Below are 23,369 nucleotides of genomic sequence, written 5' to 3'. Positions count from 1 at the left end.
AGCAATGAGTTCCCTCCACAGCCTCGCTACCAAGCTTCCTAGCTGCGGGACTACGCTCGAGCGAAGTCAAAGAAAGGAACCCCAATTCTTCCACGACCGCAGAGAAGCGCCGTCTTCCCCGTCGCGCGGGCGCAATGGCAGAACAGAGTGGCGCTAGCGCATCGCAGGCGTCGTCTTGGGAGCCTCCGCCGCCGCTCGCGGCGCTGTTTCTGATCAAGTTTGACGTCAAAGTTGGGTGCGTAACGGTTGCGGGGACAAAGATTGCGTGTGAGGCGGAACGTCAAGCTGACGGTGCACAATCACAGATACACGATCGCATGGAAGCAGTCCCTCGCCGGCGTGCCGCTAGAAGGCGTCGTCGAGTACAAGTCGCTCCCTTCGGGCCTCCACAACGTCAAGCACGACCTCGTGTACTTTGTGCACGAGCGATGGGCCGGCGTAAGCGCCTTCCGCAACGCGGAGGCGGAGCAGGGCGAACGCGGCGCCCGCTTCATCGCCGTCGGCGCGCTTGTCCGTCTGGGCGACGGCCGTCTGGGCCGCGCCTGGGAACACGCCGGCCCGCTGACGGACCTCGCTGCCCGGCTCGTGGCCGACACGGGCGAGGTCCGTCCGCTGGAGGAGTACTGGGACGCACACAGGGCCTCTGGCGACGGCGACGGAGAGGTCAGCAAGGAGCCGGACAGCCCCTTCACGGTCGCCCGGCGGAGGAACAGGGCCCTCAGCAGCGTAACGCTCGGAGCGAGCGGCGTGCTCCAGCAGACGTTGCCCGAGCATCATCCTGCTTACTCGATATTGGGGTTCTTGGACACGTTTGGCCCGCTTGCTTTCGCGCTGCACAGGATGGCGCTGCTGAGGAGGAGGATCTTGATCGTCACGCCTCCGCCCGTGAAAGCGCCTTGTGAATACGGTATGTGGTTGTCCAGCGCTGAGAGGATCCTCTCGCCGATTCAAATCGCTGACTCAGATTTGGTCTAGTCTACGATCTGTCTATACTCTCTTCGCTACCTCACTCGCTTTCATACACACCGCCGTCGGAGGCGTTGACGCGGTTGAGACCCCTGTTCAATCTAGGCATCCACGACATACCTTATCTCACAACCTTGAGCAAACCGCTGTCCAATGGGTCGTCCTCAGATGCGCACTCAGAACCGGGGTACAATGGCTTCATAGCCTGCACGACAGATGAGATTCTCGCCATGAAACCGGAACTGTACGACGTCCTGGTTGAGCTGCCACGCCCTTCTCGATCGCTGCGTACGGCTGGGCCGGGTAGGAAGCCAAGAAACAAAGGCGCAGGAGCACAGCGCTGGCCGGTCATGAGACTAAGTGGTAGCGGCGACGAGATGAAGGCCACGCAGCGTGATCTACGACGGTACAGGTCGTTGAGACGGGCGCTATCACCGCTCACGAAGATGGAGAGCGAACGCCAGAGCGTGGACATGCAGGATGAAGATAGCGAGGAAACTCACCTGCTGTTCAACAGCGTGCACGAGCGCTTCGACGACGAAGGCGAGGAGGAACTGCAGCATCGGCAGGACGAGGAAAAGGTCACGGAGAAGCCGACATGGAGCGAGCTCGCGTACAGCAGCTTCATGTGGTGGGCTTCGGCCGGCGAGCGCGAAGAGGGTCTGAAGACGGAGGATGACCAGGACGCCGCCCTACTTGGCAACTTGCCGGACCTTGTGCGGAGGGAAGTCGAGCGGAGAAGATACCGTGACGACTCGGACGATGAGGACACTGCCCACCACGGCGGCGAAAGACGTGCGGAGATCGAAATGGCAATCATCGCGTACTTCCACCGCCTGACCAGGACCTTGTTCGAGGGCGCCGAGATGGCGCTGCAACCGGAGGTCCGGCGCGCCCCGAGCCAAGTCGTCGCTCAGGACGAGGATGACGATGACGACGACGATGACGAGGACACGGTTCGTTTTGAGAGCGACGACCTCAGGCGCTGCGGACTCGACGTGTGGAGCGATCGCGACCGCCGTTTCATCGTCGCCTTCGCGGACCTGTGGTTCGGGCGCGCCGTCGAGGTCAGAGGCGCCGGCATCGAGTGCTGCGGAATGAGGATATGCTGAGCGTCGCCCGGCGTCAAGTGCACGGTGCGAAACCTCTGGCGCTGGCGCGGGGTCCCCGTGTTTGTGGTCGTCGCACCTGCGCATTCTGTGCTGCGTATCTGTTGTCTCGCTCATGGATCTTTCGCAACACACCCGCAGGCTGCCCTTTTTTTTTCCTGCATTTTATACTCCGCGTATTGTACGTGTAGCCTTGGCCCATCGACATGGACTACGCGTGCGGGCAACTCTCATTCTCAGCCAGTGACCTTGTTCACGACGCATGTTTACCGAATCACCGTCGCGCCTTTGTCTGGCCGGTGCAGCCCTGTGCCGAGCTGGAATATGGAGTGGCCTCTATTTACATCCCTTGAAACGTTTTGAAGAAGAGGAGAAAAAGAGAAACCCTCCACGAACGTTGCGTTCTCGCATATCTGCCTACGTCCATGCCGTCCGGTCAGCGTGCATAGAGTCGGTCGAGCGCGTCGCTCGAAAAGGGGCGAGGAATGCAGTCATGACCTGCCAAACGGCCTGTTTGGTGAGTTTTTTTTAATGGAGTCTGATTTTTAGAAGGCATGGGAAGGTCAATTCTATTTGTAACTACGACGGTGTACATAGAATCTTGGGAACTACGAATTATTTTCTGGAGTCCGCGTAAGATCGGGTAACCTCTACAAGGGGGTGAGCCACGTCGTCGAGACCAGCCACCCCTTTCTGTTAAGAAAGGATGATCTTGTGCATCGTTACGATTCTGGACGTGACTCTGAAGTCTTTCCTCGATTGTGCCTCCCTGAATCTAGCCGTGCGCCATCTTTCCGTCTACAAGACCTCGAGATTGTAGGCGGTGATCGACCAGGTATCGTTTGACGTGTTGTGCGCTGTCGGGTCAGTTAGCAAACTAGAACGGAATCTCGCGAGAGAGCGCCCTCGGCTCTGCAGACGTACTGATGTTCGTGATCTTGGTCTGGCCACCCTTCAACGTTCCGCTCTCGACCACGCCGCCGCCGACCGGCCGCGCCAACTTGTTCTCACCGCTCCTGACCGTGAAGTTGGCCAGCGAGATCTCCAAGGGGTTCCTGCTCGCGACGGTCGGCATGCCGAAGTAGCTGGCCACGACCTGCTCCCTGGACACGTGCAGCTCGTAGTAGCCGCGGTAGTACAGGTCGCTCCACTGAAGCTCCGGGTTGTTGGACACCAGCCAGACGGTGTAGTTGTTCGCCTGCGCGAGCGAGATGTTCGCCCCGTACGGGCAGGGAGGCGTCACGGCCGAGCCGGCGAACTCGACGCCGATGGAGTTGGAGCCCGTCTTGGGATCGTATTCCTTCTCGTCCAGCCAGACTAGGTCGCTGACCCACGAGGCATGCTAGAAGGCGTCAGCTTTGACTTGAACCTAGAATAGACGAGAAAGAAATAAAAGAATAAAAAAAGAATAAAAAAAAGAAGAAGAAGAAGAGGAGGAGGAGGAGGAGGAGGAGGAGGAGGAGGAGAGGAGAAGAGGAAGTGTTCGTGCGATGGCCACTCACCGAGTCTCCGCTGAGCATGATGTTATTCCCGATCTCGTTTTCGTACAGCACCTGGAACGTCCTGTTGCGGTTCGCCTGGTAGCCGTCCCACGCGTCGTAGTCCAGGGGATTCTCGCTCCCGTACGCCAAGGACTGGTTCAGCTTCGAGAACACGGTTTGCGACCCGATCAAGCGCCAGGCGGCGCCGCGCTTGTTCGAGGCGATCAGGCTGGAGTAGAACCAGTTCTCCTGCCTGGAGCCCATCATCGAGCGTCCGGCGTCGTCCGCGATCTCGTGGACGTAGTCGGTGTTCCAGTACAGATCCGTGATCGAGCGGTCGTACTGGCGCGTGTCTAGCATGATCAGGTCGAGGAGCTTGCCGATGGAGAAGGAGCGCCAGATGCGGAGGTTGTCGTCCATCTCAACTTGACGAATCGGCATCCATTCGAAGTAGGCTCGCACGGCGTTCATCTTGCGCTGGTCGACGCTGACACCCCCGTCCTCGATGAACGAGGCTTCCGTGTTGTTCAGCTCCGACGCTCCGTCACGGTATGTATTGTCGCTGACCTCGTGATCGTCCCACACCGTTATCCACGGGAATCGTTGGTGCGAAGCGAGCAAGTCGAGATCCGTCCGATACGTGGCCAATCGTTTGCGGTAGTCGTACAGGGTGAATATTTCGTGATCTGGTTGCGGAACGCGCCCAATTGTCTGGCCCCAACCGTACTCGCCGTTGGCGTACTCGTAGATGTAGTCCCCGAGATGTACGGCGTAATCTATGGAATCTTTTCGCACGGGGTTGCCGTACGCGTTGAAGAACCCGAAAGGAAAGTTCGAGCAAGAATATACGGCTAGTGAAACAGAAGTAATATCGTCATCTGCATCGGGGCTCGTCTTGGTTCTCCCTACTGGGGACGTGTTGTTGCTGTTGCACACGGAAAACTGATAATAATATTGCGTAAATGGCTTGAGGTTGCCCGCCTCGACTTTGACAGTGTAATCTATATCAGAGCTCGTAAAGACTGTACCTGACGAGACCACTGCTGTCAACGCCTCGTCCTTGGCAACCTTCCAATTAACGCAGATTGGAGCTTTGCTTCCTTTGATTTCTTCGGAAGTTGGGCCATGGAAGTACAAAGGAACATAGCCTGAGACCGTCGAGTTATCGTTGACATTGTCAGAACTCGGAGCTACTCGGGTCCATAGAATTACAGAGTTGGGGTACGGATCTAACGAAGTTCAGAAGGGTGTTTTGTGCACTAAAGTTGGCTGTTCTCTTACCACCTGAGGCAACACCGTGTGTGAAGTTGAGTTTCGAGGGCTCGAACGTGGAGCCAGGTGTTTGACGCTTTGCGATCTTGCGAATTGAGAGACCTAACGAAGGGTGATTTCTGAGTTTGTTAGCCGCTTGCTATTCGACATCAAACAAAAGATATGTACTCTGAAGGGCTCCTGTAATTCAGGTTCCTCGCCCAGCTCGCCTCCGCTATTCTTGCGCACCATATTAAACTTATCAGGGTCGTGAAAAGCATTTTCGTGAAGAAAAGCAATATCTGAGGCCTTGCTTCACAGCAATTGATGCACGTAGAAAACGCCCTTTGCCCAGAGACTTGCCCGTCATTTTGTAGTTCTCGGCTTTACTCTCTGCCACCGAACTATGCACAACCCCAGCTTTACACGCTTCTTTTCTCACAGAGATACTCCATAGAGTAGTTCCTGCAGGATGAACGGGCATCTGAGTGCGGGAGATCCAATCAAGGATCACGGTTTTGGCATGTTCAATGTGATCATCGCCATGACCCTGGATTGGAAACCATGCCCTTGGTGTCGTTGCATGCTTATCAGCACAGCTTTTTTAGTTGACTTATGTTTCTGTCAAAGACTGATATCAAGCATGACGTGCTAAAATCCGATGCCTGCCGCATGGCACTTGATGCACCAGCCACGAGCCGAGCTTAGGAGTCCTAATTGGCTTGTCAAGCTCCACCAAAGCTTGCTGTTTCTTCATTCTCCGGACGGAATGCTTGCAGAATGATTACAAATTAGAAGCTGCTAACTCCTTCGCAATTGTACTGCCGTAGTATCTCTAATCACGGTCGAGTTTCTGGATATGGCAAACTAAAAAAAAAAGATCTAAAATCGGACCGTGTTTGCACACTACTTCAATGTGTCGAAGCCTATCTATTCTCCAACGGAAATTAAATAGCATACTTTCTAACAACAGGATTCTATCTTTGCGTATCCAATGCTCTCGACTCTCTATACTCTCTTGGGAAGTGGACAATAGAAATGGATAGTTTTACAGATAGCGGGCAACAAACAATTACAGCTTGCTTCCCGCCTCGCTGTCCGGCTTGAGCCGCACCACACCCTGCCAATGTCAGCAATCCGAATGTGTAAGCGTACGGAAGTAGTCGACAAACCTCTTGCACACAGCTGGCAACTAATGTGCCGTCTCTTGTCCATATCCTCTGCATGACAAGACCTCTGCCGTCACCTGCCCACGGCGATTCCATCTCTGTGAAAAGCCACTCGTCTGCCTTAAGAGCCTTCGGATTATGAAAGTAAATTGTATGGTCCAAGCTGACCATCATTCCGACCTGCGGTACGATCTTCTTCTGAGATGCCAACTCCCTCATCTTCTCCACGCCAGCTTTGCGGATCGTGGCAAGCACATCTTCGTCTTCGACAATGTCCGGCTTCTTCTGCTCGTTTGCTGAATTCTCTTCCCACGGAGCGCGATCCTTTTGTTCACGCGGCATAGGTCTTGGTATCCTCCACAACTTATGTACCCGCGATATTGTGCCGATAAAGTAGCTATCGCTCATGTACGCCATGGCCGCGAGATGTGCTTCGTGACCGCCTGCCTCACTGATCTTGCCCCGCGCCTTGATCCACTGCCTTGTCCTCTTTGTGTGCGGCTTGGGACTATCATTGTTGAAGATATCAATTTGTTGGCTTATGAATGGACTTTGAGATCCTTGAGGTAATCGAGTATCCTCGGGGTCCTCAGTTGGGCCAGGTACCAAAGGCATGTCATATGCATGCTCGACGAGTTTTTTTCCGCCCGAGCCTTCCTTCACAAACGACATAGTGGTTGTGAATATGACTTTCCCTCGCTGTCTTGCTTGTACGGTCCTAACCGCGAATGAGCGCCCTTCGCGAACGTGTTCGACGTGGTAAATTATGGGCATTTTCGCATCACCAGCCATGACGAAGTAACAATGCATCGAATGCACATAGAAGTTTTTCGCCACTGTGTGCTGGCCTGCAGCTAGACACTGTGCGATCACAGCACCGCCGTAGATGCCTCGGGCTCCTGGAGGATGCCATAGCGGGCGTGTGTTCGTATACAGATCCTGCGATTAAGCATTTAGTCTGCATTCTGGACTATCGGTGTATCCTGTAAGCATACCGGATCTATATCCTTCAAGTGTGTCAACTCGAGGATGTTCTCTATCGGCGCTCGATGTTCTGGGGTCGTCGGAGGAGGCACCAGTGTGGGGCGCGTCTCGTATAAGACGGGCATTTTCCAAGATCGACCAAATCAATTTTCAATTGTCGAGAATACAAGAAAGACACGAAAAGGTTTGCGACAGCTTTACATGCCAGCTGGGCTCAGCAGATTTCTAGAAAGGTTGATGTTCCGCAGGATGCCATGACGAGCCCCGGCTACACGTAGTCATAGTAGATCTGCCGAGGCATGTGTCTGAAATCCGTTTGCACGGATCCAGCCTAGTCTCCATTGCCGGACTTTCCGTCTGCCCTTGGAATCTGTCTGGAACGCGCCGAGATACTTTATCCCTGAGCACATCGACGCGCTTGAATAAGCAGTGGCAAATCACCGAGGCTCGATTTGAGACACGCTGTGGAGAATGAGGCTTTGCATCTTCAGTGAAGCGCTGGGTGAGGAGATGATTAGTAGCTTATGCCATGGGATATTCAAGTTCACCTGGGCATCCAGCAGTCCATTTCAGCACGTGAAGTTCACTTGTTAGGAGATCCTATCATAATTCAAATCTATCATTCCAACTGGCGGGATGCAAGGGTCCTTAATATTAATTTTTCGCGTCCTCCGTGCCCGGGACGGGCCATAAATATGCATACCAAAGGTGTCCTGACAGCTTAGGAGGAAGTCTGTGGTCCGTCAGGTTTGCTGCTGTGCAATTCTTAATCCCTTGATCCAGCTTGGTTATTCCTTGGGTTTGGCTCTCTCAAAGTCCCTTACAACAATCTTCGCGTTATCCTCTCGGAACTTTCCAATTTATAAGCTGCATGATTCCTGCTTTTAAACATGTATTCCTTGGGAGACGAACTAAGAGCTCGGTCTACTGAATTGGGTGGCCTTTCATTCTGATTAAGACGTTTCATTTCTCACTTGGAATCATGTTCATGAATTGCTGTCGATTGAACCTCTATTCAAGGCCAAGATCGGACTTGTGATTATGTGTGGAAATCGGTTAAACTTAACAGACCATATCTTGCTGAGGCCATCCTGCGGACCTTTCCCCGCCCTTGCTGAGCTCTAAAGTCTTGCGTTAAGACTGTCATACTACACGTCCGATTATTGTCAGCCGTCGGGTCATATGGCACGTAACGCTCACTAACTTGGAAAGTGGCTTGCAGGCTGGCGGGAAATGATTTTTTATTATGGCATGGACTGATAACTCGTATACGACCTGACGAGCGTCTTGCTGTGATGCTACTTGTGTGCTTGTACCCTGCAAACCTTCGCAAGACTTCTAGAAGGACACTTAATTCAAAAATTGCACTGTGGTCCTAAGAAAACATGTTCGAGCTTTGTAAACGTAAACGCCCATTCGCGGCCATGTTGAATCCATACAGGTTTGCAAGCTTGACTGCTACCCAATAGCTACTTGCCACACGAGCATCAGGGGGGTGCAGAACGACACATAAGGTCTGAAGAGCTGGAGATTGCCTTCCCGTGACTGATCACAGGATTCCTTAAGCTTTTGCTCCTCTATTATCGACATTCTTGTGCAGTTTATTTCCCACGGTGGCCAGACAGACTTCGTTATCAACATAGTAATCATATCCACAACGCAACTTTATCGAGCAAATTTGTACCAACATTCTTACTATGCCTAGGAAAGTACATCGTACCCAGCTCAAGCAAAGCCAGCCAAGCTCAGACCCGGCTCAGAGCAGCGTAAAGCAAGCTCCGGCTCATTCAAAGCAAGCTCCTGTTCATCCAAAGCAACCCTCGACTCGCACAAGGTCAGAACACGGCCAGAAAAAAAGGGGCAAGCCGTGGTCTATGTATCCAGCACAACACGATGCGGTCTCGGAACTGCTAGAAGAGCATGCTTTGTCTTTCGACTTTCACGCTGAGGACGAAAGTGATTGCGAGAAGGAATGGGACACTAGCATCAAGGGCCGGTTCACTTGTTACAACAAAGATTGTACAACTCAAGCGTGGTCGAGTAAGCGTGTGGCCATCACAATACGTATGTATCGTGGGGCACAATACAATGCAAGAGTATATCATCAACGCTGCAAGAGATGCGGAATATTAAGCAAGCCCAGATTGGACGATTCGTATGCAGATCGTGTCGCATATCGTCTGAAAATATGGTGTGGAGTGAAAGTGGAGACCCCTTTTTACTCGGGTCAAAGCACATCTCCACACAGAAGCGATCTATGCGAGGGTTGTACATACGGTCATTGCCGCTTTAACGACAATGGAATTTGATAGGACAAGTCCAGAGTATTCATCAGGACTCGCGCAAAACCCAGTTCAGTTATCTGATATGCTCACTGCTATGGCCGCAAGATTGCGATTTAAAAAGAAAATTGAATCCACGAGTATTATGGACGACTTATTTCTTGAAAAGCGCGAAACATATCACCGAATATTTCGATTGTACCTTAATAGAATCTACGAATCGAAGCTTTTGGTACTGTTCACTATCTTGTGGTCTTCGTAAAGATCCAAGAGATTCTTCCACTTTCGTCTCTAAGGCAGGCATTTAGGGCTTGGTCCTCAATGCGGGCTTCGTCATTTTCTTCACAGACGTTTGCAAACCCCATACGTTCTAGATATTGGCTAGACTGACATGTTCTTCCCTCGTCCAGGCTGAACAAGTCTCTCAGCTCCTCGTATGTGAAGTGCTGACCCGTTTTCTTTGCATCCACAACTGCATCGGCTAGTCCTGTCTTGGTAGCCTGCCGCTGGAAAATCTTTTCATCAATTGCACCTTTGATGAGTAATCGATATATGAAACATTGCTTCTTCTGGCCATCGCGATGGATCCGAGCCATAGCTTGCAGGTCTGTAGCTGGATTCCAGTCTACGTCGAAGAGGATCAGTCGTGACGCTCCAACGAGATTGAGACCAATACCGCCAGCTTTGGCAGAGAGTAAAAATGCGAAGTACTTCTCGGCGGGAGAATTATTGAACCAATCGACTAAGCCTTGACGTTTTGTTGTGGGTGTGCTGCCATCCAGTCGAAGAAATGGCAGACCAATGGATGTCAACAAGTTGCCGAGAATATCGAGAGTTGAGGTATAATTGGATACGAGCACAACCTTATCATCACTTGTTCCTTTAATCTTGAGAAGCAACTCTTCCAATACCTTTATTTTGGCACCTGGACCCGCGTTGATGCGTTCCAGGGCAATGCTCTCAAGCAATGCTACAACATTTTGGTTGGGTTCCGAATCGTCCGAAGCTTTGCTTGTCAACAATGTTGGGCTATTGCATAATTTCTTGAGATAGTTGATCAGCTGCAAAGATGCTTCTGTCGAACCAAGCACAGCACCAAAAATGGGTGAGTCAATCACCGCTCGATAAAGTGCAGCCTGTGACTCCGTTGGATGAATAAACAATATAGTCTCAGTTTTGGGGGGCAAAAACTTTGCTATAACTTCTGAGGTACGTCTCAGAATGAACTGGCTCGTCAGCTGAGCTAGCTCCTCGCTTCGTGCTTCACCTTTCTCGATATTGCGTGTCGTAGCATGTGGCACGCGACTCTGTAAGATTGGTATCTCGAACTCGCGTTTGAAAGCACTATACTTCCCAAGAAGATTCGGATTAACAAAATCCACCATGGTATAGAATTCGCTCAAGTCGTTTTGCAACGGCGTCCCAGACAGTATAATTCTCTTTTCCGTGCCAAGCTCTTTGATGGCTTGAGCTGATTTATTCTGAGCAGTTTTTAGTCGATGACCCTCATCCGCAATGATGATGTCAATCGGTGTTCCTCTTTTCAGGTCTTGTTGAACAGTGCGTAATTTCTCATATCCAATGATCATTATGGCGTATGCTTTTCCCTTGGTAAAGTCGGTCAGACGAATCTTCCTATCGTTATCAACGACGAAAACACCTATGCGATCAAGGCCGAGCCATTTCTTGAACTCTCTTCTCCAGTTGTTAATCAACGTGACCGGACAGACAATCAGGGCCTTCTTGACAACGGGAGGCTCTTCAAAAACAGGATTTTGTTTCAGCAGAGTCCATAGCAAGGCAATCGTCTGAAGGGTCTTGCCAAGCCCCATCTCATCCGCGAGTATCACACCTTCTCCAGAATCTCGCATACCCATCACGCATTCGTACATGAATTTGACGCCTTCACGCTGATGAGGTCGCAAATGCCGGCTCAAGATAGGGTCCACGACGACGTCGACGATCTGTTTACCAGGTGGTGCGGCTTTTGGGCGCTTCATAACGAGTGCTCCCGGCATATTGGGGTCATGTCGTGGAAGTGGCTCCTTTTCGACTGACACTGTAGCTGCTGGTGTCATTCCCGTGAAGGAGTGCTTCTTGAACTTGGCGTTAACAGCATGACTGAGTACTGAACGCCTCAGAGTTTCACCATTTCCGGAAAAGCTTCCACCAGACACCGCTCGTACTTTTACTGCCGTAAGAGGAGCAGCTGGTATAGCCTTCTCGTTCGTTCTTAACGTCAGGAACGGCCTGCCAGCCAAGTAGTCTTCTTTCGAGATCACGGAGACAATTTCCACGTCCCTCCCGCCGATGGAGAGCTCAGAGCCGGGAAACAAGGGCTTTGCCCAACTCGTTTTTCCCATATCACGACCGTCAATGTTCTGTAGTCTCGCATAACCATCAACAAATGATAGGACGCCATCCCCGTCCCAGGTCTTGTTCTTTTTCATGGTAAACTTGCGCCAAAGCACAGTGTAGTAGGCCTCGGGGACCCTCTCCCCTGAAATCGGTTCATGGGATTTATTACAGACATCCTTTAGAGGAACTCGATGTGGTATGAACGTCTTGATCGACTGAAGTCTTTTTGGGGCAGCAGCATACTGGGCCGCGGCAACCACCGTCGCGTCTATATCACTGTCCTCATCAGGGGATATTCTTCGCCTCTTGTTTGGTGGCTCTTCTGACAGGGTATTGATATTTGGAAGAGTGGGCTTGTTGAGCAGCAATGGCGGTTTAAATGGTTTGTTCGCCATTCTGCTATGTGATGTGCTCATCGACGCGTCTGATCTTTGAAAAGATGGAAATGTGAAGCGCGTGCTAACGTGACGGTGCACGGGCCACGAGGCTGGAGCCTTGATCATTACCTAGACGAGGGCATTCGACATTCCCGGAACTTGGAAAAATGAATATTTCATTTATGTTTCGAAGACCTTAACAAACTTCATGAACTTCTATAGCTCCAGATTCTCTCCTAATGTAGCCTCAAGGAATCTGACCCATTCCTTGCCAGCCCTCTCCACATCCTTGTCATCGTCCTCCAAAAGCTCGCTTACGAAGGGGAGCATCTCTGGAAGCATGCCCAACCACTCGTCCCCGATACTCTCACACAACTGTCTCTCCGTTCTCAGTGAAGCAAGTCGCACCTTCGGATCTTCATGCCTGAGCATCTTGAGTAGTGATGTGTTGATCATCTTATGCTGATCTTGCGAACTTGTTGCCGAACAGAGCGAAACGATACTTGCTTGAACTTTGGCAACCAGTTCGTGTTCCTCGTCGAGCGCTGTCTTTTCTAAAAGTACAGCCAAAGGCGTCGCAATTGGTGTAAAATGGTGTGGGGCCTGCCAGAACTGCTCGTCGTCATGTGTGAATGATTCATTCAGCGCAGCTAAAGTTGCTGCAAGGAGAGTAATTTCGTCATCAGTCTCCAGCGACGTATTTTCCAATACATTTGCGGCCAAGTCAAGTACGTATGTCGTATAAGAAGTGACCAGAGACTTCAATCGACCGAAGAGTAAGGCCACGAACTTGAAAAGTGCAGTTGACCGCAGCATTCGACCTTTGACATCCTTTTTAGGTAACTGTGTTGCCCATTCCGATAGTCGAACAATGAACGGCCTGAAGGTCGCGTCATTCAATTTCATGACCATGGCTAGTGCGACCTCGAAAACCACAAGTAGAACGCGCTCGATCTCCGAATTCTCGTCGTTTTCATCCTCATGATCCATGTCCTCATCCTCTTGCTCGGCACTTTCGGACTTGATGACGCGTGCTTGATCAAATGCCTGCAGAAATAGCTCAAAAAGAGTCGAAGAATTTCGAATTATGGCAGATTTTGGACGCGAAGTTATCACAACTCGAGCTGCTCCGAAATATTCTACCAAAGCCTAAATTTTTGTTAGCATTAGATGCGAAGCAAAATGGTGAACCGCAAACATACATCACAATTTCCAAAACTTGCAACGTTCTTAAAATTGCGCCCAAGTGCAGCTAGAACTTCATCGGCTTCAACGCTCTTCGCGATAAGTCGCAATAAGTCATTTCTACTTTCCTTAAGTTTCCGCTCGACACCGTCCGGAGTAGCGGCAGCCTTTGCGAGTAACAGGAACGCAGTGTCCAAGTAATCACCGGTCATTAGAAAAGGTAGGTGTTCCACGAGGCAGTAGATAAATCCTATGCAGTTTAACGAGAGATTTAATGCCTTAAGCATTTCACCACTCGTGTCATAGCTTATACCGCTTTCGAGGTGCTTGAATATAACGGGGAGGATCATAGGCACCAGGGAAATGAATTCATCTTTCAAGACCTTTATCGTGATAGTCAAACTGGAGACAGAGACAAGCAGCACCGAGCGGTCAGCGTGCTTGAGTATGCGGTCACTCGACAGAGCTTGTGCCACTTTAACCACAAGGCTGGTATCCTTTCTTCCAAAGCGTTTACTGACCTGTCCCAGGCAAGTGACAGCTTCAGAACAGAGAACCGTGTTGTCGGACTCTTGCAGGAGCTCCATGAGTTTCGCCATGAAACCTAGCAAGGAAGTAACGTCGGCCGAGCTTGGATTGATTACTTCACGGGCACGACTCGCCACTGCGCCGACTGAGACTAGACGAACTTCATCATCCTTCTGAGTGAGCAGAGTTTCCGAGCATTGAACTAATTCGATTGTAGGAAGCAAGTTGACAATGCTAGCAAGAACATTGGCAGCGGAAGGTACAAGAGCTGGCTTCGACTTCAAGAATTGCGACAGACGAATAGCTTCTTGAATGAGTTCCACACATGCCATACGTTGAGCATTTGCACTATCAATATCACCGCTTTCGAATGATTTACTAATCTGCTCTCTGAGTTGTCGATCATTCAGCAACTCGGAAAGGGCGGAAAGTAAATTGCTTGCAATGTTGTCGTGGCTTTCCTTAGGTCTTTCGGATAAATTGAGAACACTGTTCGCGGTAATATGTCGAGGTCGGAAGATGTCCCACACCAAGTCTAGGCACTTGCGAATGGTCTTAAGACTAGTAGACGGTTCAAATTGATTCAGCAGCTCCGCAACGAAGCTCTTGGCACGCGAATCCGTCGGATATGCGTCGATGAGCATGGCAACAAGTGCGTAGAGCGAATCTTCTGCTCCGATCGTACGCACGACGTGTTCAAATAGAACTAGCCTTCGATGCAACGGAATATGTTCAAAAGCAGCCGTGAAGCTCAGCAGCAAGTTTGAAGCTCCAATGACAATATCCTTATTCTTCTTCCGGAATGATTCAACAAGTGGCGGAACGACACGTGAAACAGTCTTTTCCGTGACATGAGCAGAATACTCATCTCCCTGTCTCAAAATGGTGTTGCCCATAAATGTGAAGATAGGCATGATACTGTGAACCACAGCGTCGGGCTGCCATGAAGCGAGGCTAGAGATGAGGAGCAGGGCGGAGGACTGCACTTGTGCGCTTGTCGAGTGGCGGATGCAGTCCACGATCAGGTCAGTCCTGATATTCGATTTATCAAGAGAGCTGTCTATGTTGTTCTTTGTTTTCTCCACGATAGCCAACATGCAGTTGATCGTTAAACCTTGTAGGTAAATGAGGCCAGATTGAGTCTGCAGTCTGAAGTTCTGTAGCTCGTCCAACACATGGAACAAGGCTTGTAAGAGCTCGGGATGCTCGCCGGGTTTGTTGCCTTCGACCAATTCAAGAACAAGTGTGTACTTAGCCAATGCTGCAGACAAATCCGCCGGTTCGGCTGCTGCCAAGCGTACCTTTTCGCTACGGCTTGTTCGTCGTCTTTTCGTAGCAGGTGGCGCATCTGGCATACTAAGCGCATTTGGCAGACTGTTAAGCAAAACGGAGAGGACATGGCCGGAAAGAGTGAGGCTTCGAATAGTCTCTGAAGCTAAATCACGGTAAAGACTAGGCCCCATCGCTTCAACGGTCTGCAGTGCAGTATCGAGCAAAAGTCCCGCAAATTTAGCACTTGAATCAGATGGGATGCTGCTCCAAATTTCTGCAAGACGCTTGTAAGCGCCACGAACCATGTCATACCGAACGTTTGCAATCTGCCCTGATAATATTGTGTGGAGTAGATCAAGGCCGACTGTGCTCTCCGGTGTGACGACCCGGTAGAGCTCGGGCTCCAGCTCCGTGCGAATCGTGTGTTCTAATTTTTCCGAGTTCACAACTCGCAAAGGCGTTGATAGAGCTTGCTTCAAGGCTGGAACAAGTATAGTCTCCTGAGCGTGAAGTGCGTTCTGGCCTGCTTCATTGACGACCTTAAGCAGCTGAAGCTTTACTTGTGGCAGGGTGGTTTCAGCTGCATGACTAGCCAGGTAATCACATATTGTAGAAGATTGAGCGGTTTTCACCTGCTTCGAAGCCTTGTTCGTTTTCGATTCGGCGTTTGGTTGTAGCAGTCGTGAAACAGAACTACTGATGCTGTGTGCGTCTAGCGCAAATTCCTCGACATTCGGAACTAGCATTTGATCAATCAAGTGTCTCATTGTATCATCGGGAATGATCTGCCAGCTATATGTCTGCTGCTGGAACTCGTTTTCAGGCTTTGCCTTATGTTTATGGTCCGTCTTGTAGGCATCACTCGTTGAGATGATGATTTCTGCAGCTGCCTGTCTGATAGCGCCTGCCTTGTCGGCCATAGCAGCGATCAAATACGGCACAAGAAATTGTATCTGAACTGGCGGTGGAGTCTGAGTTTTAACAAGCTTTTGAATGCAACGAAGTGCCGTAACACGCCCAAGTTGGCCAACACTGGCGTCGAATGCCACACGCAACAAAAGCGTCAAAACAGGTACGCACATGGAAGTGGCTCGATTTCGCAATGACTGTGCGTTCAGCAACTTTTCTAGATACGATTCCGATGCGAGTGCTTGCGCAAATCCTGTCCTAAATGGCGCATAATCGTCTGTAGCATCGAGAGAGAGGAAGGACGAATTTGCCAATTCTAATTTCGAAAGTAAACTCAAGGTCTTGTCAAATGCGTCATCGGTCGCGGACACGTCGTTCATCTCTTCGTCGCCATCCACCTCCTGGGTAGGTATTCCATTGGTAAGCAATAATGTTGTCTGCAGGGTAGACTCTATTGTGTCCTGAGCAACCCCAGCATTATTCAGAGCAATTTTCAATTGTTCTAGTGCGCGGGGTATCTGCTGGATGTATTCCACGATTGTCGAGAATGCGTCTCTCTGAGACTCCGTCACCTCATCGCTGGATATGGTAGATACCACCTTGTTGCATAGTGCCTGTTCCTCTCTTTCGGTGAAAGTATCTGCTCGCAGAAGTCGACTGAGTGCTTCAGTACTGAGATATCCATCGCTCTTGGCTCTTGATCGCACGTCGCGGAGAATCAAACCCAGCACAAGACGTCCGGTAGGCATTCTGCTCGAGCATGCAACCAAGTGCTCGACAACGTTTTCCAATTTTAGTAACTTCTTGGTCACTGACTTCGACAACTCGAGAGCTTGTCGCGACTCAGCCAGCACAGAGATGCACGTAAGGCGCGCTTCGATGGTTGCGGGTGTCCATTTCATAGCAACAGCCTCCATCAAAGTATCAAGAACATGATCCTCGAGATTTGCCCTTGCGCTTAACACTGTGATGATCATACAGGCAGTGAGGGTTAATTCATTCACATCAGCCAATGGTGGGGAAAGCGCCTCATTAAGCATCGGTAGAACTCTGAGTAGTAAGTCCTCCTGTTTTTGTCTTTGAACCGTGTCTCGGCCAGATTGGGCTGCCGAAATCATACCGTCCACAGCTTGCGTCGCTAGACTCGCCCAAAAGGACATCACGGCCGGCGCTTGATACCTGGATTGGCAAGCCCGCAAAATGAAAGAATTGTATGCTGCGAAGAACGCAGGTGTATTTGTGGCAGTGTAGAGGACCATATGGAAGGGAGGGTTCTCCATGGTGCTCATACTGGGGTAAAGGAAGCGAAATGTATGTGGGATTTTCTTTGGTAGAATCGAAAGTAAAGCGAGAAACAGAGGGGTGCCATGATACGGTAGGAAGGATAGAATCAAATACTCCGTGTTGTGCTCGTGTACGCTGCAATTTGGTCAGTCCTGTGCTTGCGACTTTCACATAGTTACAACATACCGGAAACGTCTGATTAGCCATTCGACTGCCTTCTGCGCTGGCTTTAATAGTAGTCTCCCAGACACAAGCACAAGAAAGTTTTCAAGCACGACATCCAATGCCTTGTTCTCTTCCGCGGTCATGAGACCTCGCTCTTCCGATTTGCTCTGCTCACTGAAAATGTTCTGTGCAAATCCACTGAATCGTGCATCCAGGGTGCAAAGATCCTCGTATCCTTCCAGACATATTCTGTATATGGTGTTGAAGTCTTGCGCAGCGGCGACTTTGGAGTCGAAGAGGAGTGATTTGCTATGTGCCGCCTTCTGAGCTTTGAGGTCGAGCTGATGGGTACTGTTCGCAGCGATCGCGGCAAGCTGCCGCTGTAGTGCTGTTGCCATTCTCACAAATTTCCTGTCGCTGTCTTTGACCAACAAGCACTCAGATCAGAAAATGCAATATCATAGTCGGGAATTATGTCGATGGTGACAAGTATTTTTTTAGCTCTTTCGAAAGGTATGAGGTGACTGACGAAGTCAGAGCTATTTCGACATTTCAATTTCTCGTGCGTCTTGTCCTTGATCACGCTAGGGTGAAATGACTTCGTTTGCGATGGGATATCGAAAAAGTTCATGCGGCTCTGAAAATAAAAGTGGGGCTCTTTTGCAGTCTGGAATGACTTGCGATCTCACAGGCCCGGAAACACTCTGATCAGGTTCGTAAACATGCAACAAGCAAAACAATAAGAAGATGGGCTAATATTCTCATATTAGACGAATACAGTTCATATTCAACTCCAGCCATGGCCTGTAGTTAGCAAAATGGCTGATTCAAAAACCCCTGTGCCCAAATTCGCCAGCTTTAGACCCAAGGCTACAAAACAGGCAGAGACACACTCGCATCTTGTGGATACTGCACTCCTAAATAACGAAGAAAATGACGCGATCAAGAATAGGAGAATACGAGAAGGCAAGCACAACAATGAAAGCCATGAACGTGAACGTGGACGGCGAAGGGACCGAAGCAGCGACAAGAAATCACACAGCCATGCACGTCAAGAGCCTGGGCATGAATTGACCAGCACAAATGCGATTGAAATCAGCAAGGAGCTCTTTGAGAATGCTTCGGACATTTACCGCGTTGACCGCAAAGGAGATCCAGACAACCTGCGTTATCGCGGTCTACACAAGTACAGCATACCACCGTATAAGCGCATTGGATATGGGGCTGTTTTGGGCGCGCCGTGGGAAGAGCGAATAGACAGAACTTTTCCAGAAGATAAAGGCATCGTTCTTGCTCGTCCTGAGCGAGATGGAAAAGCTCGGCGAAGTTTGCTGCATAAACAAGTGGTGGCCGATAAAAAGAAGCTACGCTTGATTCGACCAGACACCGATCATCATGATCACTTTGAATTTACAGAATCATTTATACAGCTTCCAAAAAGCAGCAGAAAACGAAAATGTAGGTCTGAGTCGCCAAACGCGGAGCAGAATGACATCGATTATCGATCTATAGAAGGCGAAGCAAAACCTCTCAAACAAGCAACAGACTCGGATCTGGAGTCCGCATCCTCTTCTGATGCTGAATTGGAATATGAAGATGAGAACCGAGCCGCGAGGATCCGAAATGCAGAGCTTTCACGACGAACACGGGATCATCCTCAAGACCTTGACGCCTGGCTAGCATTGATAGAACACCAACGACTCGTGCTGGGATTTGGTGCGGGTGACCTGTCTCATGCTAAGATGCGTACTCTGGCAGACATTAGAATCTCGATATACGAGCAAGCTCTTGCGGTGGTCAAGAGCCCACAAGCACGTGCGCGATTGACTCTAGGTATGCTAGAAGAGGGCTCAAAGTTATGGGAGGCTAAGATGCTGGCAAAGAAGTGGGAAGAAGCGCTACGCATGCAAAGCAATGATTTGAGCATTTGGATGGCATATCTCAGATTCATTCAAAGCAGCCATGCCGAATTCCGGTACGAACGTTGCAGGGATGAGTATATTAAAGGCTTAGAAATACTAGGCAAGACTCTTGCCAAAGCCGAAACCGCGGCAGATTCTGCTGATATCGCACGCAATCTTGTCTACGTCTTCCTACGTTTGACGTGTATGATGCGGGATTCGGGTTACCACGAGTTCTCTATCGCACTTTGGCAAGCGGTACTAGAACTTCACTTCTTCAGGCCGACAAAGCTTCAAGATGACGAGGGAATAGCCCAAGCATTTGAAGAGTTCTGGGAGAGCGAAGTACCGCGTTTGGGCGAAGAGCATGCCAAAGGGTGGCTCAACTATTTGCCCGAGCAAGACGAGACTCCGGATCCGCAGAGGGTTGAGATCAGCCAAATCACAAGTGCAAGAAGGCTTTTCAAAAGGTTTGCTGAAGCAGAGCAAGCGGCTAGGTCGAAGATGGCTTTCCCTGGGCGGAGTGCCGATGAAGCTGGCGAGGATGATCCCTACCACATTGTGTTTTTTAATGACCTCAAAACAGTTCTGTTTCCACACACGCTTCGGCTGCCGGCTGGCCGTGATCTTATTGTTGCATTTCTCCTCTTCTGGGGCTTGCCTCCTTTGCCCTTGGCCGAATCGAGGGAATACGATTCCTGGTGGCTGGATCCGATGCTTCAAGCTAAAGCCAATCCAGAGACTTTGGTGCGGCACTCTCAATGCACGACTGATATCCTCTTTGGGGACGGATTCTTAGGTCTTGATGAAGGAGAGATGCGATTGCCTCGAAGGACTTTACGAAGTTTGGTCGACATGTGCCCTATATATATGGTCGATGTTCTCGCTGAGTACTATATAGCCTTGGAATATCATTTCGAACCTGAGAGCGCATCAAAGATAGCGAAGCGGCTTTTGAAGAGGCACAGTTCAAGCCTTCGCTTGTACAATTGCTATGCCATCCTTGAGAGTCGCACCAAGGGAACAGCGGCCGGAGGTCGTATTTTCTCTACCGCCATCGCAATGGCCGACAGTCTGGCCCATAATCTAAAGATTGTACTCTATCGTACATGGATTTGGGAGGCATTGCGCGCTGAAGACGCCAATATCGCTACGGGCATCCTGTTAAGTGTGGATGGAGATAGCAAGGACGTCACAAATCCAATATTTTCCCCTGCTGTTGAACTGCGCGTCACACGATGGCTGCGTGACGAGCACAACGCTATGCTCTCTGCCGGTGAGGTTCACTTAGCCGTTCTTCATGCAGAGCTTCTCGCACTTCTGGCGTATTTCAAGTCCGAAAGATCGATCGAGGCAGCTCTGAAGTCCTTTGATGAGACAGAGCAAGCGCTCACCTCGCGCAAGCTCGTGAGCCATCCCGCACATGAAGTGCTTCACCAAGCAAAAACGCAACTGATTGCCTTTCATCTTAAATCCGTACACATCTGGCGACCAGCGCTTATCCGAGATTCCCTCGCCCACAGCATCAGGCTTTTCCCCAACAACACACTTTTCCTTTCCGAATACCAGAAGATTGGCCCGGACCTCAACGTCCACGGACCACACTCCCTCCTGGAAGACGTAGTTCTCGTCGAAGGCAAAGACTCAATCATCGGCTGGTCATTCGTCCTGAAGACAGGCCTTCAACGTGGCTTGGAGCTCGGCGGCACTGTGCACGCGGTTCGCGCCACGTTCGAACGTGCCGTTTCCCACTCCGGTCGCCACAGCATCCACATTTGGACGCACTACCTTCTCTTCGAACTGCAGCGAAAGGAGTACAAGAAGGCAAAGGACGTGTTCTTACGCGGGCTGAGGGAGCTGCCGTGGGCAAAATGGTGGGTGATCCTCGGGTTGGACAAGCTGGGCGACGTGGTTGGGTTCGAGGACGGACGGAAAATATGGAGCGTGCTCGGAGAGCGAGAATTGAGGGTGCACCTCAATGTGGAAGAGCTGGTTGAGGATGAGAGGGCGAAGAGACGTAGAGCAGAGGAGAAAGAGTTGCTCAAGCGATCTGAGTGAATTTTTTTTCTCCCTATCTAGATGAGTCCTTAAACAACGCTGGGATTAAGAATCTTGGCTCTGATTAATGTACGAAAACCGAATCGGCATATGCACTCCAAAGGACCCGAGTTTTTGGAGTAAAACAACAGACCATTTATTCTGCCAGACGATCATGGTTGCCTGTAGACGGCTCAGTGAGATGTTGAGCCTCAATTCTGCCATCAGCCTCGGGTTCGTATAGGGTAGAACATATCAAAAGCAATGATGCCCCCGTAAACCAGATATTTGTTGTAACATACGAAAGGGTATCGCTACTGAGTGGAAAGTGATTTTTCTCATCTACAACATCAACCCTCATCTTCTGTGCACGCTTCTCTCAATTTTATCTTCCGTCCTGAGCGTTTTCTTCTAAAACTTCGTGTCTTACCTGCACATGAATGCGCGACGCATCTAGCGGGAACCCGTCTTCTGAAGGAGTGTCGACGGGTCCGGTGCTTATCCTCGTCTGAATGGGGGACGCGTTTTGCCACGGACAGTCGCTCTTCGACGTTAGTTTGTCAATTTCGCCGGAACGCGACCCTTGTGAATTGGGGTGGAAGGACGGCTGGGGAGACTGGACTCTTGCCGGCGTGACATTTCTCAGAGTTCTGATGCGGCTTTGAGGGACTCTGCTGGAGGTGCGCGTCTCGTAGCTCTTGGCGATCCAGTGAAGCACCATGACGGAGACAAAGACTGGCAAGACGCGTAAGCATGTCTTGAAGAGGTGGGAAGATCAAAGAAACGTACTGTCGGACGTGCATATCAGCAGACAAACCCAGCCCTGCTCGCCATTCAAGATAGTGAGGATTGACAAATTCGCAACGCTCGTCGTGAGCGTGAAGCAGACGCCAAAGAACGTGCGTAAAGCCATCGTGCGTAGGCTTGAAGTCGTCTGGTTCTGAAATGTGTAGAGCTCTCGTAACGGACGTAGGAACAGTACCGTAAGGTAAATATTAATGATGACCTCGTACGCGACGAGCGGCCACAGCACTGGCTTCTCCATGCCGATCACGCAGACTCCGTCTTTGTTGATGTAATAGATTCGCCATGCGACATTCACCCAACATAGGATGACATATGGACCTGCTTACTGTCAAAACCAGAAGTTTCAATGGGGTACCAAACCCCTAGCTACTAACCCAAAGCAAATGTGAGGTTGAAGATGTACAGCCTTGTCTTGAGCCGTGGTTTACGGCTGCCGCGAACCAGATACTAACGTTTCTTAGTTTCATGAGGTCCAAAAATGCATGTAGTGCGTCATACCGCTTTCTCAACAAAGTAGAAGTAGATCAGTACCTTTGTACTGAGGTAAAATTTCAAACCTAGTGCTTACATTAGCTCAGGGAAACAGTTTGGATTGTTGAGAGCGCAGATCAAAGGCCTTCGTACATATCAAGATCGCTGCTTGGCACGTGGCCAGAGACTGATTCACGCCAACACCGAAGCGCAAGACGGTCGAGGCAAAGGCGAAGAGGAATGAATCGATGTAGATAGCCAAAAGGACTGCATCCCGTCAGCCTGTTCCAGCTGGTGACAGCGAAGGGTGCGCACGCCACACGGCAATAGGTGCCTTTCTCCAAGAGGCTATTGTGGCATAGCATCGGGCTTTGCTCGTGGTCAGCTGGTTCCAACGCCCTCCTACTCGGTTGCGGCAACCTACTCAGACATACGGCAAGTAAGATCTGAACTAGTATGGCAGTGATGATAGAGAAGATTTGCCCAGCCACTGGTACTTTTGCCGGGTCATAATTTGGGCCTGCTTCCACGCCGCCTCTCAAGTTTTGTTCCGCACGTGGGAGTATCATGACTGAGATGATTATAGATGCCAACGAAGGATAAGATACTGATTTGATTTGCCAGAATGCGAATCCTGCAAGTTTTAAAAGCGACAGCGAGGGCAACAAAGACTCATTATAGATCGTACACATCGGGGAAGAAGAAATTCACCAACATAGCGGGTCATAGATAGTACACATCCAGCCGTGCAGAAAAAAGCTGAACAACGGAAGGTGCCGCGCGTGTGCGATACATCGAGTGGGAGGAAATGCAGGCCGAGAGTTACGCCGTGC

The 23,369-nt window shown here is 50.4% G+C and overlaps 7 protein-coding genes across 7 annotated transcripts; 2 read left to right on the top strand and 5 right to left on the bottom strand.

The window, feature by feature from the left end:
• The first annotated feature begins 30 nt into the window (after positions 1 to 30).
• PV09_04064 (uncharacterized protein) lies at positions 31 to 2,758 on the top strand. Its single transcript, XM_016357354.1, has 3 exons — positions 31 to 235; positions 306 to 907; positions 976 to 2,758. The coding sequence occupies exons 1-3, from the start codon at positions 135 to 137 to the stop codon at positions 2,076 to 2,078; spliced, it is 1,806 nt and encodes a 601-aa protein (XP_016214758.1). The 5' UTR covers positions 31 to 134; the 3' UTR covers positions 2,079 to 2,758.
• PV09_04063 (uncharacterized protein) lies at positions 2,632 to 5,354 on the bottom strand. The gene is made up of 5 exons (XM_016357353.1): positions 4,997 to 5,354; positions 4,838 to 4,947; positions 3,578 to 4,785; positions 3,000 to 3,417; positions 2,632 to 2,932 (listed from the first exon to the last, which is right to left on the bottom strand). Exons 1-5 carry the CDS (start codon positions 5,086 to 5,088, stop codon positions 2,874 to 2,876), a joined length of 1,887 nt encoding a protein of 628 aa, XP_016214757.1. The 5' UTR covers positions 5,089 to 5,354; the 3' UTR covers positions 2,632 to 2,873.
• A 343-nt stretch (positions 5,355 to 5,697) lies between these two features.
• On the bottom strand, positions 5,698 to 7,206 carry PV09_04062 (acyl-CoA thioesterase II). Its single transcript, XM_016357352.1, has 3 exons — positions 6,972 to 7,206; positions 5,980 to 6,915; positions 5,698 to 5,927 (listed from the first exon to the last, which is right to left on the bottom strand). Exons 1-3 carry the CDS (start codon positions 7,083 to 7,085, stop codon positions 5,880 to 5,882), a joined length of 1,098 nt encoding a protein of 365 aa, XP_016214756.1. The 5' UTR covers positions 7,086 to 7,206; the 3' UTR covers positions 5,698 to 5,879.
• Positions 7,207 to 9,427: 2,221 nt separating this feature from the next.
• On the bottom strand, positions 9,428 to 11,995 carry PV09_04061 (uncharacterized protein; the record flags this gene model as incomplete). Its single annotated transcript, XM_016357351.1, has 1 exon — positions 9,428 to 11,995. The coding sequence occupies one exon, from the start codon at positions 11,993 to 11,995 to the stop codon at positions 9,485 to 9,487; it is 2,511 nt and encodes an 836-aa protein (XP_016214755.1). The 3' UTR covers positions 9,428 to 9,484.
• A 166-nt stretch (positions 11,996 to 12,161) lies between these two features.
• Positions 12,162 to 17,901, bottom strand: PV09_04060 (uncharacterized protein). Its single transcript, XM_016357350.1, has 3 exons — positions 17,342 to 17,901; positions 13,180 to 17,290; positions 12,162 to 13,126 (listed from the first exon to the last, which is right to left on the bottom strand). Exons 1-3 carry the CDS (start codon positions 17,716 to 17,718, stop codon positions 12,194 to 12,196), a joined length of 5,421 nt encoding a protein of 1,806 aa, XP_016214754.1. The 5' UTR covers positions 17,719 to 17,901; the 3' UTR covers positions 12,162 to 12,193.
• Positions 17,902 to 18,041: 140 nt separating this feature from the next.
• PV09_04059 (uncharacterized protein) lies at positions 18,042 to 21,539 on the top strand. The gene has a single exon (XM_016357349.1). It carries the CDS (start codon positions 18,139 to 18,141, stop codon positions 21,277 to 21,279), a length of 3,141 nt encoding a protein of 1,046 aa, XP_016214753.1. The 5' UTR covers positions 18,042 to 18,138; the 3' UTR covers positions 21,280 to 21,539.
• PV09_04058 (uncharacterized protein) lies at positions 21,292 to 23,190 on the bottom strand. The gene is made up of 7 exons (XM_016357348.1): positions 22,961 to 23,190; positions 22,852 to 22,905; positions 22,690 to 22,803; positions 22,564 to 22,622; positions 22,440 to 22,512; positions 22,048 to 22,383; positions 21,292 to 21,993 (listed from the first exon to the last, which is right to left on the bottom strand). Exons 1-7 carry the CDS (start codon positions 23,103 to 23,105, stop codon positions 21,644 to 21,646), a joined length of 1,131 nt encoding a protein of 376 aa, XP_016214752.1. The 5' UTR covers positions 23,106 to 23,190; the 3' UTR covers positions 21,292 to 21,643.
• Between the last annotated feature and the right edge of the window lie 179 nt (positions 23,191 to 23,369).

The sequence above is a fragment of the Verruconis gallopava genome (assembly GCF_000836295.1).
Source record: "Verruconis gallopava strain CBS 43764 unplaced genomic scaffold supercont1.11, whole genome shotgun sequence".
Taxonomy (NCBI): domain Eukaryota; kingdom Fungi; phylum Ascomycota; class Dothideomycetes; order Venturiales; family Sympoventuriaceae; genus Verruconis; species Verruconis gallopava.
Note: the sequence above shows the minus strand (reverse complement) of the source record. Positions and strands in the feature narration are given on the sequence as shown.

Excerpts from the sequence above, each read along its gene's own strand:
- PV09_04062 (XM_016357352.1), bottom strand. The coding sequence starts at position 7,085 with ATGCCCGTCTTATACGAGACGCGCCCCACACTGGTGCCTCCTCCGACG. Across the intron at positions 6,916-6,971 it reads ACTTGAAGGATATAGATCCG|GATCTGTATACGAACACACG; the intron begins GTATGCTTACAG and ends GCTTAATCGCAG. Across the intron at positions 5,928-5,979 it reads TTGCCAGCTGTGTGCAAGAG|GGTGTGGTGCGGCTCAAGCC; the intron begins GTTTGTCGACTA and ends TGACATTGGCAG.
- PV09_04064 (XM_016357354.1), top strand. The coding sequence starts at position 135 with ATGGCAGAACAGAGTGGCGCTAGCGCATCGCAGGCGTCGTCTTGGGAG. Across the intron at positions 236-305 it reads AAGTTTGACGTCAAAGTTGG|ATACACGATCGCATGGAAGC; the intron begins GTGCGTAACGGT and ends GCACAATCACAG. Across the intron at positions 908-975 it reads GAAAGCGCCTTGTGAATACG|TCTACGATCTGTCTATACTC; the intron begins GTATGTGGTTGT and ends GATTTGGTCTAG.
- PV09_04060 (XM_016357350.1), bottom strand. The coding sequence starts at position 17,718 with ATGGCAACAGCACTACAGCGGCAGCTTGCCGCGATCGCTGCGAACAGT. Across the intron at positions 17,291-17,341 it reads TGGCTAATCAGACGTTTCCG|CGTACACGAGCACAACACGG; the intron begins GTATGTTGTAAC and ends ACCAAATTGCAG. Across the intron at positions 13,127-13,179 it reads CAAGTTTTGGAAATTGTGAT|GCTTTGGTAGAATATTTCGG; the intron begins GTATGTTTGCGG and ends ACAAAAATTTAG.
- PV09_04059 (XM_016357349.1), top strand. The coding sequence starts at position 18,139 with ATGGCTGATTCAAAAACCCCTGTGCCCAAATTCGCCAGCTTTAGACCC.
- PV09_04058 (XM_016357348.1), bottom strand. The coding sequence starts at position 23,105 with ATGATACTCCCACGTGCGGAACAAAACTTGAGAGGCGGCGTGGAAGCA. Across the intron at positions 22,804-22,851 it reads GGCACCTATTGCCGTGTGGC|TCCTTTTGGCTATCTACATC; the intron begins GTGCGCACCCTT and ends GACGGGATGCAG. Across the intron at positions 21,994-22,047 it reads GCTGATATGCACGTCCGACA|TCTTTGTCTCCGTCATGGTG; the intron begins GTACGTTTCTTT and ends GCGTCTTGCCAG.
- PV09_04063 (XM_016357353.1), bottom strand. The coding sequence starts at position 5,088 with ATGCTTTTCACGACCCTGATAAGTTTAATATGGTGCGCAAGAATAGCG. Across the intron at positions 4,786-4,837 it reads ACACGGTGTTGCCTCAGGTG|ATCCGTACCCCAACTCTGTA; the intron begins GTAAGAGAACAG and ends GAACTTCGTTAG. Across the intron at positions 3,418-3,577 it reads TCATGCTCAGCGGAGACTCG|CATGCCTCGTGGGTCAGCGA; the intron begins GTGAGTGGCCAT and ends GACGCCTTCTAG.